The sequence below is a fragment of the Lutra lutra genome, chromosome 17 (assembly GCF_902655055.1).
Source record: "Lutra lutra chromosome 17, mLutLut1.2, whole genome shotgun sequence".
NCBI lineage: Eukaryota > Metazoa > Chordata > Mammalia > Carnivora > Mustelidae > Lutra > Lutra lutra.
The window spans coordinates 16,915,084-16,929,226 of record NC_062294.1 but is presented as its reverse complement, the minus strand read 5'-3'; the positions used below and the strand labels follow the sequence as shown (position 1 = coordinate 16,929,226).

At 44.1% G+C, this 14,143-nt stretch overlaps 1 protein-coding gene and 1 pseudogene across 1 annotated transcript in view; both read left to right on the top strand.

Moving 5' to 3' along the window:
- TANGO6 (transport and golgi organization 6 homolog) overlaps positions 1-14,143 on the top strand; it is a 186,107-nt gene that overhangs the window by 142,480 nt on the left and 29,484 nt on the right. Inside the window, exon 17 of the mRNA XM_047712573.1 lies at positions 7,627-7,740. Within this exon, the coding sequence (XP_047568529.1) occupies positions 7,627-7,740 (114 nt within the window). The remainder of the gene's footprint in view (positions 1-7,626; positions 7,741-14,143) is intronic.
- On the top strand, positions 8,884-10,106 carry LOC125089460 (mesoderm-specific transcript homolog protein-like; annotated as a pseudogene).

Here is a 14,143-nt window from a genome sequence, read left to right as displayed (position 1 = left end):
TCATTTTTTTGTTAAAGAGAGAGCGAGCATGGTGGTGGAGAGAAGGGCATAGGGAGAAAGAGAGAGAATCTTAAGCAGTCTCCATGCCCAGCATGAGCCTGACCTTGGGCTCAATCTCAGTGACACTGAAATCATGACCTGAGCCAAAGTCAAGAGTTGGACCCTCAACTGACTGAGCTGCCCAGGTGCCCCTAAATATTATTATTTTTAATAACAGCTTTGCTGAGATGGAAGTCCCATACCATATAAGTCACCTATTTAAAGGGTACAATTCAATGACTTTTAGCTTATTTACAGAGTTGCGCAGCCATCACAAAATTTTTAAAACATAACTGTGAATAGAATAAAAACTTATCCCAGATCTCCTGGTGGATCAGCTCAGGTTTGACAGGATTCCATACATTTTCTAAAACCAGTGACCCCAGATAGTACCTCATGATCTTCTATGACCAAAAAAACTGAGACCATGTTTCTTTTTGAGTCCTAGACTCTTCTCCCCCTTTTCTCTCTTAAGGAAAATGTAGCATGCTATAGCATACTGGGGGCATATGATTTCCCATCAGGGCATTAGGTAAAATTCTTGGTTTGATTGATTAGAAAAATTGAGCTCAAGCAGGTTTTGTAACATTCAAGAAGTGTCATCTCTCTGGAGAACCACCCGACCTGTTGAAAGAAGATAAAACTCCCAAGTGCACTTGGGGATGGGAATCAGTGAAGACCTATCTCCAAACCACCTATTTACCTGCGGTCACCTGAGCACATGACTTAGACTCTGAACTTAGTTTTTGGCTTACATGGGATTAAAGGGGCGTCTGGCTGGCTCAGCAGTAGAGTGTGTGACTCTTGATCTTGGGCCATTAGTTCAAGCCCCCCGGGGCGAGGAGGGTAGAGATTACTAAGAGAAAAGGCAGGAGATTAAAATACCTACACTGCAGAGTTTTAACCAGGATCTAAAGATAACGTATATGTGGAAAATAAGGAAAGGTGGATATGGTGGTCAGCATTATGTCAGGTGGAGGGAAGGCTGCAGTGTGAAATAGGGGATTCAAGGTGAACTTCATTTGGAAAGGTGACAATTGAGTAAAGTTTTTTTTTTTTTAATTAAGATTTTTTTTTTAAGGAGCATTTTGGTCATTTGAAGGAGGCTGATGATGACAGTGCCGAGCCATGGCAGCAAGGAAATGAGAGAACAGGGGTAACCAGTGTCCTTCAGATGTCCCCATTTGTACATCTACCCAACACCTACAATGTGCCAGGCCCTTTGTTAGAGGCTGAGATTACAAAATCCTACAAGATACCACCCTGCTTTCTAGGCTTGGGCAACCTGGTAGAAGCCACAGACCTCGGTGACTACAGTTGCTGTCCTTTGTGACAAGTGCTGCAGGAGCACATTTTAGGAGCCCCTCAGTCAGGTTTGAATGTTGGCAAAGATGTGCTGGAGGAAAAGACCCTTGGACCTGAGTCTTTAGAACAGGTAGAAATTGGATAGCCCAAGAAGGCGTTTCAGCAAGGGCACCGAGCTGTGAGAGCATGGCATGTTGGAAGAACTGTTGGAAGATTCAAAAGGCTGGAGTGAAGGGTCGGGGTTGGGAGTCTAGTTGGTGGCAGCGCTGAGGCAAGAGAGGTCGACGGGCTACATCATGAAGGGTCTTGTTAGCTTTACAGCTTCCTGGCTCACAGCAAGAATCAGGGATTGCTTATTAAGCCTTCAGAAATGAATTGTGAATAGGTGGTAGGCTGTTTGCTTCCCAAGGTGCTAACACAAAAAGGGAGCCTCTTCCTTTTGTTTCTGCCTTAACATCCATGTGAGGAGCTGCTACTGTGGGGGCACCCAGCTGGCCAGCCCCTACCCTGCTTCTTGAGACCTGGACTCCCTGAAACACAAATCCCAGGCATGTTTATGATCACTAACAAATTATGAGCCCGGTGAGGGCAGAACTAGTCTTTATTTACCTAGGCATCCACCTAGCACCTGTCACAGTGCTTGGCATATTGTGGGTGCTCTGTTTGTTAATTCATATTGAATGAAGAGGAGAGTAAGGCTTATTTGGGAAGACTGGTTCCTATGTGTTTTGAAAATAGTAATAATAGCAAGCACTTAATACTTTCATGAGGACCTTGTGTGTGTCAACTGATCCAGTTCTCACAAAGGAAACTGAGGCACAGAAAAATTAAATCAGTTGCCAAGGTCATACAGATAGGAAGTGGAGGGCTGGGATTTGGATATAGGTAGGTGTTTCCAGCATCCATGCTCTTAACTGTGCTGTATATTATCTTCCAATAAATGTGTTCAGTTCATTTATACGATTGCTTTTGTGCCAAAAAAAAAAAAAATGCTTTTGTGCCTTAAAAAGGAACAGTATTGCCATATAAGTAAAGCTACTGACAGGAAGGGTCATGCAGCTCCATTGCTTTTGGCAATGAAACTTCAGAAGGTAATATATTCCCTCTGATTTGGAAAACCAGGTGTTTCCATCCCACATAATTTCTGTCTCTTCTTTTTAGATGTTTCTTCTTATGTAGCATCCCACGCTTGCTGTGTCATCAGTGCCAAACCAGCTGCCTTGGGTGGACTACAAGTTTGAACATGGTTGGACACCTGACAGCGTTAGCCTTTCAGCCATTGAGCCCTCTGGTAGTCAGACTGCTCATGTCCATCCCAATGGAAAAAGTGGGATATTGGGCACAGCTCTTAAGTTGTTCTTTATTTATTTTATTTACACGGTCAACAGATATGTGTTGAGCACTTACGCTCTGCCAGTTATGGGACTACAACCAAGCTATGTGCCAGATTATGGGGATCCAGCTGTGAACACAACACAGTTCCTTTCCTCACGTAGTGATGTTCTAGAAAGGAGACGTGGTTAACAAACAAGCAAGGAAGTAAACAGATATATCCTGTGTCAGATAGAGTGAGTGCTAAGGAAATAAATCTAGTAAGGGAAGGGGCGCAAAGGGAGCTTGTTATGGTATGTGAACTTGGATGAACAGGAAAGGCTTCACTGATGAGTGACATTTGAGATAAGACTGGAAGGAAGCAAGGGGCTGATCTAGGCAGATACCTGGGAGAGAGCATGCTAGGTGCGGGAGCAACAAGTGCAGAAGCCCTGAGGCAGGTGCATGCCTGACAGGCTACTGAACAGCAAGGCCACAGTGTCAGGTGGTGGCAGCCTAAGCAGGGCCTTGTAAGGACTTTGGCACTTACTTTGAGTGATTTGGGACGCCAAGGCAGAAGAATGACAGGATCTAACTTATATTATTTTCTTTTTGAGAGAGCATATGTGCGCATGCGCAGCGAGGGGAGGGGCAGAAAGGGAGAGGGACAATTCCAAGCTGACTCCCCGCTGAGTGCAGAGCCCTATGCTGTGCTCATTCGTACAACACTGAGATCATGACCTGAGCTGAAATCAAGAGTTGGACAACTTAATCTACTGGGCTACCCAGGTGCCCCATGTCATCTGTTTTGATATAAAATTGAACAAACTAACCACCATAGTCTCTTCTAACATGATCTGAATTGGCGGTCATAGCTGTAGCTCTTGGGCCTCTGAAGAAAGCTGTCCTACCTGTTGGGTGGTCCACATTTGGGCACTGTCTGTACTGTGACAGTGTTTGCTGGTAGGGAAGGAATATAAAAGATAGGATCAACCCATCAGTCTCTGTACTGGAAAATCAGGTTTTTCCTCCCTGTTGATGTCAAGATTTAACCTGTTGGAAGAGCATTATTATTTTCCCCTATTTCTCCTTTTTCTTGTCAAGAGCTATGTTGCTTGAAACCAAATCTTTTTTTTTTTTTTTTAAGATTTTATTTACTTATTTGAGAGAGAGAGAGAGAGATCACAAGCAGAGGGGAAAGGTAGAGGGAAAAGCAGACTCCTCGCTGAACAGGGAACCCGATGGAAAATGTGATCCCAGGACCCTGGGATCTTGACCTGAGCTGAAGGCAGATGCTTAACTGAGTCACCCACTCGTCCCTGAAACCAAATCTTTTTTTTTTTCCTAAAGATTTTATTTATCTATTTGACATAAAAATCACAAGTAGGCAGAGAGGCAGGCAGAAAGAGAGGAAGTGAAGCAGGCTCCTTGCTGAGCAGAGAGCCCAGTGCGGGGCTCACTCCCAGGACCCTGAGCCGAAGGCAGAGACTTAACCCACTGAGCCACCCAGGTGCCCCTGAATCCAAATCTTGAAAGGCATTTCCATCTTTATCAGTCTCTGTGGGAAGTAAATATGATTTAAAGGAACCACAGCAAGAGGCCCATCCTCAATATGACAAGTAAGATGTACCCTAGGTGAGAAGCCCATGGGGCAAACCACTTTATATGTGATGCTCAGAATTCCGTAATCCTGAGCTTTGGGGTATGATGCAAAGCCATCTCCTCTGACCCCACCGAATGATCCAAATTGATTACCAGACTTGCCGTGATGGGTGCAGTTGCCTAAGTGCACTTTGAAGATAGGTGGACCTCTGAGATGAGGACTCTAGGAAATGTCCTGGAGAACCCCAAGGAAGCTCCAGTAGCCATAAGGGTTCTCCTTCATGGCAGGTTAAGTGAGCAAGCTGAACATGTATTAATTGGAGACTGTTCTGCTTTTGTTCTTAAGGTTTCTCAATTTACAAAATAGAAGGACAGATGATTTAGTTTCAGATAAGTTAGCAGACCAACCGAAACTTTAATAAAAGCAAGCTCTAAGAAAAGAGATGAAGATGCAGTTTGAAAATTGAAGTCATGCTTTCATGACATGTAGCTCAACGCTGGTACCTTCTCACCTGGGATTTCCCAAAGTTGGTTTGTCATAATCTTACTGTTTGTTTTATTTTTATTTATATAGTTCTGATTATGCTTGGTATGTGCCAGCCATTTGGGCAGTGATGTTTTTCCTTATTTCTCTTGGTTCCTATCAAGTGTTAAATTGCTTAAACTGATTTTTAATATTTCCAGAGTAATCATCATCTTCCTCTTTACATGTCTCTCAGAAGTGGATGTAAGTTAAGTATTTTAGTTAGTAAAGAGAAAGCCTTCCGCAATGTGGTTTATTAGAATAGGTACTGACCCTGAAGGCCGCAACACGAAGATCACATAGGATGGGTTTCGCCCTCTGGGAGGACTTAGAAACAAAATAGAAATATTATACCAGTTCATAAATTAGTAAAGACCTTACATCATCTATCTATTTGCCAAGCCTTTTAGAGGTTGAAGGCAATGCTAAGTGTGTCCTTGGGGTTGAAGGTGTGAGAGATTGACTATGGGAGTGACTTGTTCAGACTGGGTGGATGGAAGATAGCGGCCATGTATCCTTCCTGCTTGAGGCTTCAATGAGGGGTCTGCCCCACTGGCCTGTAGGAAAGCAACATTGCAAGCTGGAGATGGGAGCTCGATCTGAGCAGAAGTTCTGTTCTTGTCTCTAAATGGTATCTGCAAGAACATTGAAAAATTCTGAGGCTTTAAAAACATTTTGCGTATTGACCATAATACAGTTCATAGGATTTGATCCTTGTGATAGGTGTTGAGGAACGTTCGTGATCAGGCCTCCTCCTGATCATCCCAGATGGCTAATTGCAGATGGGCTGTGTCCCCTCCGGTGCACACATCACTAACAGCCAGTGGCAAGCAGGACGCCATTCCAGCTGATCTCAGCAGGGCTTGTGAGAGAGCAGGGCTCCTCTCCCAATCATACCTTCGAAGTGGCACAGGAAGTCAGGCATTGGCCTTGCAGGGGAAGCCCTTTTCCAGTCAGGACTCTTCTGCCTATCCCAATTGTGGAATTAATGCCCGACAGCCAGAACTAGAGCCACTGAGTGAGGCACAAGCATAGCCTGCTCAGCCCAGTGTGGCGGAACAGAGGTGGCAAGCTGGACACCAGCACGGTTCTAGGCCAGGAAGCCTTGATCCACCAAATGTGGAAACCGAGGTCCCAAACTAAACCCAGAGGGATGCAGGCAAAAGGCTTGGGAGCATCTGCACATTATGTGGGCCCAGGCTGATTTTTGTGCCTTAGTTACCAGACTGAATAAGCTGAACTTCCATGTGTCAAGAAGGACTCGGGCCTAGCTCGAACTTGTCTCTGATTTCAGCGCTTACCTTGTAAATACTAAGCCTACAAGTGGAGGTAGCTATTATATTGTTACCTGTTTGGAGGTCGCCCAAGGAATTCCTCTTAGGACTGGATTGCTTCTACCGTTAATGCCAGAGGCATGGAAGCCACTGATGGTCTTGGGTCAGGGTGTCCCAGGTCAAAAGCAGAAGCAGCTTGCTGGATCTTACTGAAAAACAGCCCTCAAAGAGTTGAGCTTTTCTGCGATTTCCCTTCACTTGCAAGATGCAAGTTTGTCTAATAGATGTACAACTTGATTAAGTGCCAATACATCACAGATGCAATTATATTTAAGAACAAGCTACTTCTTCTAATCTCTCTGCCGTCACTGATTAATTAGACACTTTGAACTATGCCCAACTATTTAAAAGCTGTGAAAAATACAACCTGCATGGTTAAAATTTCTGCACAAGCCTATTTCCCCGTTTGTGCCTGTATTTTTTTTTAAACCTTTTTAAAAACCATTCTTTAAACATAATATGTATTTACACATGTTTCCAAACACACAATCTGGCTATTTTCTTATCATGGTTAGGAATCTTCCCATGGTTAGCCAAGAAGTACACTCACACAGTAAATGAAATAAAGTATGTGAAAGACCAGTTGAATAATACAGACTTACTTTCAGATTGTTGCTGCCATTGGCCACACTTTGAAGATTTTTGTTTTTAATTTTTAAGTCTTGGATGAATACCTTAGAAAGGTTTTTTGCTGTTGTTTTTAGTGGTATTGCTTTATTGAGGTTTTGAAATATTTTTGTGCTTACCAGGAGTCGGGTGGGGGCAGGGTGGTTAACAGGGTCTAGAAACGTTCTTATTTTATGAAATATAATTATTAGCTATATATCTGGCACCATGCTGTGCTAGTAATTTCTAGTCTTTTCTGACATAGGGCTGTCTTTTAAAGTAAATGAGCATTGAAAGACCAATTCCACACATGCAGAAGCCCAGGAAGACTCTGAAATTGGCACCGGGTGACTGACACAGTGGGGTACACTAGGCTTGCTAGACTGGGACATCTGAACATGCTGAAGAAGATCAGTTTGAATATTTATGTATTTCTCTAACCCTGGGCTGTAACTTTCATCAGTGGTGCATTCATATTCATGCAGGGCCTTGAACTCAGAAGCCTCAGCTGACTCTGCATGGTCCTCGCTCCTTAGAAGCCACTTGTGTTTGGGCCATCTTTCCTCCCTTTGATTTAGTGTCCCCAAATGGGGACAAGTCATGTTTCTTCCCATTTTTGAGGAAATACTTGAATTTTACCATATCTTTATTATATATACATATCCCTTCCAACTTCCTCATGCTCCCTTCTGAATACTAAATCGGATTTTGCCCTTTTCCAGAAGAGCCAAACTAAACAAGATCTTCACCACTAGATCTCTCCCTCTTTATTGAGAACAGGGAAATTCTCCACCCCTCTCTAAGCCAGATTGTTCCTGATGAGCGTGTGGAAAGTGGAACCCAGGTGAAAAGCTTTAGGTAATTGGTCAATCTAGATTTTTATTGACTTCTCTCTCACCCTCCTAGGTAACAGCTTGCCTGATAGCTGTGGCTAAAACAGACCATGAAGTTCAAGTGCGCAGAGCTGCCGTCCACGTGGTTGTGCTGCTGCTTCGGGGCCTCAGCCAGAAAGCTACTGAGGTAAGTCAGTTCCTTACCATTCGCAGCTACCCTGCCTTTTTGGGTTTTATCTGTTTATCAGTCTTCCTTTCACGGACACAGCCTCAGATCTTTTCCCTGGACAGATGCATGCGGATGAATCCACCAGCAGAGCTTTTATTTGATAGCAGGAATACTATTTGCATCTTTAGTCAGAGTCCCTATTTTCTTCTGTTAGGGGTAAGGCAAACTACGCATTAACTGCTGCAGGAAAACCAGAGTCCTGGTTTTTAGGTTGCGACTCTGAGTTCTGGCATTCTTCTCAGAGGGGCCGGTTCCGCGTGCGCTTACTGGACCGCACTAAGCCCGCCTCTGCGCGAACTTCAGTGACTTGTCTTCCTGTCTCATTTCATTGTTCAAAGCGAATTCCTGAAGAACCTCATTTAAAACGCTTCCTTTCTTGCTGTGAATTCAATCCCTGAGATTGTAGTTGCTGCATAAACTTTTTTCCTTCTCCGAGTGGGTCTGGCTGGATTTCCTCCCCAGTGTATGGCCAATATAAGAAGAAAGTATATATATCCATATGTGTGTGAAGAATGAGTAACCTCAAAATTAATTTTCCTCTTGATTTTAGTGGAAACTCATTCCCAGCTGAGTTTATAGAGAGAGTTTACATTAATAATTTATTTCCTGGTATCCACAGTACTCATCTGTGGCTGGCACATCAGTATTTAACTGTCAGTGAAGCCATTAGAAGAATGTTTTGTCAGACCTTCAGGCTTTACTCAGGATAGAATTTTGCCATTATCAAGTGCCTGACACCATTTTTGTACAAGCATGGACTCATTAGTTATCCCCTCTTTATTATTTAGGACCTCAATGGTGGTAGGGGCACACAGATCACAACACAGTAACACAGATTAATTAAAAAAATTGCTATCAGGTACACAACTGTCCTTGATGAGAATCTGCTCTACAAGAGGGGATTAAAGTGTTTTTCATCCATTGTCAAGATCTACAAAACTCTTGGGGTGCCTGGGTGGCTCAGTTGAGTCGATCTCAACCCAGGTCTTGATCTCAGGGTCTGGATCTCAGGGTCGTGAGTTGGGCCCCGCAATAGGCTCCACATTGGGCATGGAGTCTACTTAAAAAAAAAAAATCTGCAAAACTCTTGCCAGATACACCATGGTTACGTAAGTTGTTGACAATGGGGAAACTGGGTGAGGGGTATACAGGAATTCTCTGTGCCGTCTTTGCAGCTTGTCTGTAAATCTAAAGTTATTTCAAAATAAAATTTGAGTTTAAAATATGAGTTATAACACTATTAAAATATATCTGTACAACTCTGTGAGGGGGCTGCGGCAACCGGCACATCCCGGGGTTTCTCACTCCTCTCGGCTGGCACTGCCCTCATGGGCTGCAGGCAGTGCCCGGCTGACGGCTGCCCCACACTGCTGCGGGCACCGAGGAGCTGGGGGCTGCACACTGCTGTGCCGGGCGGCTTGGGATAACACGCAGCTGTGGCACACCAGGATCACCTCCGCAGGGTGAGGGAGTGGGGGCTCGGGCAGGGCTACTTGCTGTGCCCCTGCTCACTGCCTGTCCGTATATTCCACCTGCCCCCACCTACTCTCTCCTGCTCTTCACTCCTGCAAGTCTTCAGGCAAATTTGTCACCTACAAGTGACGGCACATCTTCTACCAAGACTCTGTGGGTGTGATTGTAAGTCCTGAGATAAGCTTTTACATGGGTTTCCAGCTTCCAGCTATGATAGGTACAAGATTTGGGAAGGTCTGACCCCGAGGTTTTGTTGAGTGATTGCCCTTGATTTCTTGGGCTTTGGCTTCAGTGACATCCATCAGGCCACATCACTTCCTCCTATTTGAGCAGGCCAGCGTTGTGGAGGCACCTTTGCACCTCTGGGGCTCCAGAACCACAGAGTCAAACTTTGGCTCACGATTAGAGAGATCACTGCCCAGGAGGTACTCTGTAGGGGGTCAGCTTACCATGAAGAGTCTCTGGCTGTCCAGCAGAGGCATATTGCCTGTGGTTGATGGCTCTCTCCTTCTCGAAAAGCTTCTCAAAAATGGAGGCCTTCTGTCACCCATCCTCACATGATAGATGAACTTCTTTGTATTCTCCCGAGGACTCGCCCCAGTCTTTGGGCCGTCCACCCAGTGCTCTGAGAGTGAGCTGTGGAACATGGAGGCAGGGATACCCAACAATGACAGAACTTAGTTACCCTCAGTCTCTGCGGCTACATCAGCCAGTGAAAGACGTTTAGAAGATGCTGGTTGGGAGCTCTTGCTTCTGTAACTGTTCCCATTCATTTTATCTATGGGCCGTTGGATCCCATGAATGTCTATCCAGTGGTTTTGGAGCTGTCTAGGAACACTGTCCATAGCTAGAGGATCCCCTGGCTTCCTGAATACATATACGGGCTTCCTCAACTCCTTCTGAGCTGGAAAGAGTAGCTTCCCTGTGTTACCTCCCCGACTCCCTTATGTTGTGTATTCCTCTTAGGAGGATATGCCCCAGAGAGGTCCTGGCTGCCAAATGCTATTCTCTCACGAAAGTCCACTTGACTCACACGGGTGGTCAGCATGTAGTTAAAAGCCCACAGAAGCTCCAGCTAAGGATGTCCTAACAGTCCACCTCCATTCTTCCCACCTCTGAGTGAATATATGGACTTGCCTCTGTCTTTTTGCCTCTGATGAGCATTACTTCTCACAGATATAGATAGAGAGACATTCTTAAAAGTCTTTTTAACACTTCTGTGGATTCTGCTGAAATATTTAGAAGTACTCATTTCTGGCCCATCCTTGCCTGGAGTCCTATGGTGAAGACTGAGGAAAGGGTGTCTCCCAACCTGTCCTTGAATGGCTCTGAGGCCACATGCTGTTCAAAGTTCTCTAAGCAACACAGCTTCAAGTGTTGCTTAGAGTGAGTGAGAGTGAGTCTCCCTTGTCATAACTTTGGATTTCATTTCATCAGCTGCTTTTAATTATAGACATTTTTTTAAAATAGGTTTTGGGTTGAAAAATGCAGTTTTCTAAGTATACTTTAAGACTATGATTTATCGACACACATTACATATATTTTATAAGGGTACTAAACCAACAGATACTCTGGCAGAGTAGTGAACCTTTTAAACATGTTTAATTTCTGAATAAATTGGATTCAACCCAAACTATTTACAGAATTTCCTAAAATCACAGGATATTATGAACCAGTAGCATCTGTGCCAGAGATTGTTATTAGCTAATTCTAACAGCAAATAACAGTCTGACTCTTTGTACCTCAGTGCTTAAAAGCATGTCCCTCCTGAGTTGGAGGGGAGGGGATCGTTGTGTAGTCCAAGTTACCGTGCTAAATATACATTGATTCCTTTTATGACAGTTGCTTAACTTCTCATTGGTTGTCTCAGAGAGGCTTCCTCATATAGTTCAGTAATCCCTGTACTTTACAGATAGGAAAGTTCCAGGAACTTTAAGAACAAATACTGAACAGCCTATGAGCAAATGGTGCTGAATATTTCTTTTTCTTGCTTTCTTTTTTTTTTTTTTTTTTTTTTTTTAGAAATTTTTATTTATTCATTTGACAGAGATCACAAGCAGGCAGAGAGGTGGGCAGAGAGACAGGGAAAAGCAGGCTCCCTGCTGAGCAGAGAGCCTGATGCGGGGCTCGATCCCAGGACCCTGAGATCATGACCTGTGCCGAAGGCAGAGGCTTTAACCCACTGACCCACCCAGGCGCCCCCACTTTCTTTTTTTTTTTTAAAGTAGGCTCCATGCCTAGTGTGGAGCCCAGTGGAGGGCTTGAACTCACAACACTGAGATCAAGACCTGAGCTGAGATCAAGAGTTGGACGCTTAAACAACTGGGCTACCCAGGCACCCCACTGAATTTTTCTTTTTTTTTAAGCCACAGTTTCAATTGTCTTAATCAAAACAGGATGATTAAGTGAATTTTTAAAAAGATTTTATTCATTTATTTGAGAGAGAGAGAGAGCACTAGTGTATGCATAAGCAGGGGGAGTGGCAGGGAGAGGGAGAAGCAGGCTCCCCACTGAACAGGGAGCCCAGTGACATGGGGTTCGATCCCAGGACCCTGGGATCATGACCTGAGCCGAGCCACCCAGGCACCCTGATTAAGTGATTATTTATTTATTTATTTTTAAAAGATTTTATTTATTTGACAGAGATCACAAGTAGGCAGAGAAGCAGGCAGAGAGGAGGAAACAGGCTCCCTGCTGAGCAGAGAGCCCGATGCGGGGCTCGATCCCAGGACCGTGGGATCATGACCTGAGCCGAAGGCAGAGGCTTTAACCCACTAAGCCATCCAGGCACCCCAAGTGATTATTTTAAATTCTTTTTTTTTATTAGCAACTTCAGGTATAACAACTGAAACTGGAATGAATGTTTATTTTCTAGTAATAAAAATGAATTTTGACAAAAGTGGCCAAAAAAAACCTCTATAAGTGCACACACCCTTACTGAATGAGTGAAAGAGAGAGTGAGTGTATGTGTATGTGCACAGCAAAGTATCTGGCTAGTAAAGTGAGAGAAGAAATAGAAACTCCATCTAGATTTCTCACATCTGTGTGGAGCCAATGAAAGCAACACTCCTGGTCTCACCAGTGCTAAAATAATTTGTGGCCATGGAATATTATTGTCACTTTCAGAAAACCACGTGAGTGGAAAACCTCTCTCCTGTTCTCCAAACCAGCTCTGTCTTGCGCTTACTGAAATTTATAAATTGTGCTTACTCGGTGAGTAAAGAAAAGGAAATGGGATGGGATGAATGTAGGATTCCTTTTCCTGGTGCATCCTTAAGAGCAGGTGTGTTAAATCTTGTAATCGTAGGTGTGATTATAATCAGTGGCACTTTAATGAGAAACGGAGATCACCACAAAGCTTTCAATCTAGGATTTATCTTTTCTGCTGTTTTGCCCCCAGGAACAGCTGAAATGAAAATGCCACTTTGCTGATGAAGTTGTGTGTGTATGTGTGTTTCTCTGTGTGTGTTTCCTCTTCTAATCACTATTTCTGAAGTTACACAGTGCCAAAAGATAATGCCAGGTTTCAGTGAATTTTCTCTTGCTGGTAGATGTGCCCGCCAAGAACCTCTGTGGTTCTGGCCGCTTGGAGAGGAGGTAGAGAGTCCAGAAGATCAGGAGATAGATTGGGTTCACAAAGGGAAGACATCACAACCCCCACTCACTTGAAAGCAGTCAGAATCTTGTGCAATCAATACAATATCCACACTGGAGGGAGACACTATATTCACTTTCTTTCTTTCTTTTTTAAATATTTTATTTATTTATTTGACAGACAGAGATCACAGGCAGAGAGGCAGGCAGAGAGAGAGAGGAGGAAGGCAGGCTCCCCGCTGAGCAGAGAGCCCGATGCAGGGCTTGATTCCAGGACACTGAGATCATGACCTGAGCCGAAGGCAGAGGCTTTAACCCACTGAGCCACCCAGGCGCCCCTGTATTCACTTTCTCTTTTTTTTTTTTTTAATAATTTTTTTAAATTTTTTATTTCTTTTCAGCGTAACAGTATTCATTGTTTTTGCACCACACCCAGTGCTCCATGTAATCCGTGCCCTCTCTAATACCCACCACCTGCTTCTCCCAACCCCTGTATTCACTTTCTTAATGAAAAACTTATTTTCTCTGCTTAGCCTTGTTTTGGCCTTATGACCATATCTGGTAACTGCTAATTTATTCCCATGATAGCCTGAAGCCCAGGAGAAACCAGAAGGAACTCCCTTTTAACCCATTCTACCTTACCCTTCTTGAAAATTAAATGTACTAGGAGTACTCAGGGGAGGAGGTAGGTTTAGACCTGTGCCTTCTGTTGGCCTCAGAGTTAAGAACAGCCCTCCTAGCATGGAGAGGGTAAGCTGAGCAACAGAATGAAAAAAATTCTGCCTAATTATCCAGGTCTTTGCAAACTAACTTCCCAGGTCTTTGCAAAGTGACTTGTTATTTCAAGTATTGTGGATGTTTAGAACATCCATTTTCATAAATACATTCCAAAGACAATAATGAATAATTGGGGCAGAAACAGCTGAGTAATAGCCTACCACCCAAACCCTCCTTCAGATAACAACTATAAATTCTGGACATACTCTAGTAAGCAGCCGCCTTGAGACACTGAGCGCACAGCTGCAGACTCTCATAGGGAGTTTGTGCTCAGAGGAGAGGCCCTGGACAGAGTCCGTTTCCATCCGTTTTCTTGGCTTTTAACCTAGGGACAAGGCTGTTTGGGAACGCATGCAATCAATGCAGGGGGGCACTGGTAGAGATATCACAGTCTTTCTAGCCTGGCGATCCAGAACATGAATCTGGGAAACCACAGCTCCAGAACAGAGAAGGGAAATCCTGGAATATCCTGGAATGGGTAGATCCAGAGAAAGGCATCCCAAATTCTGTTTGCCTA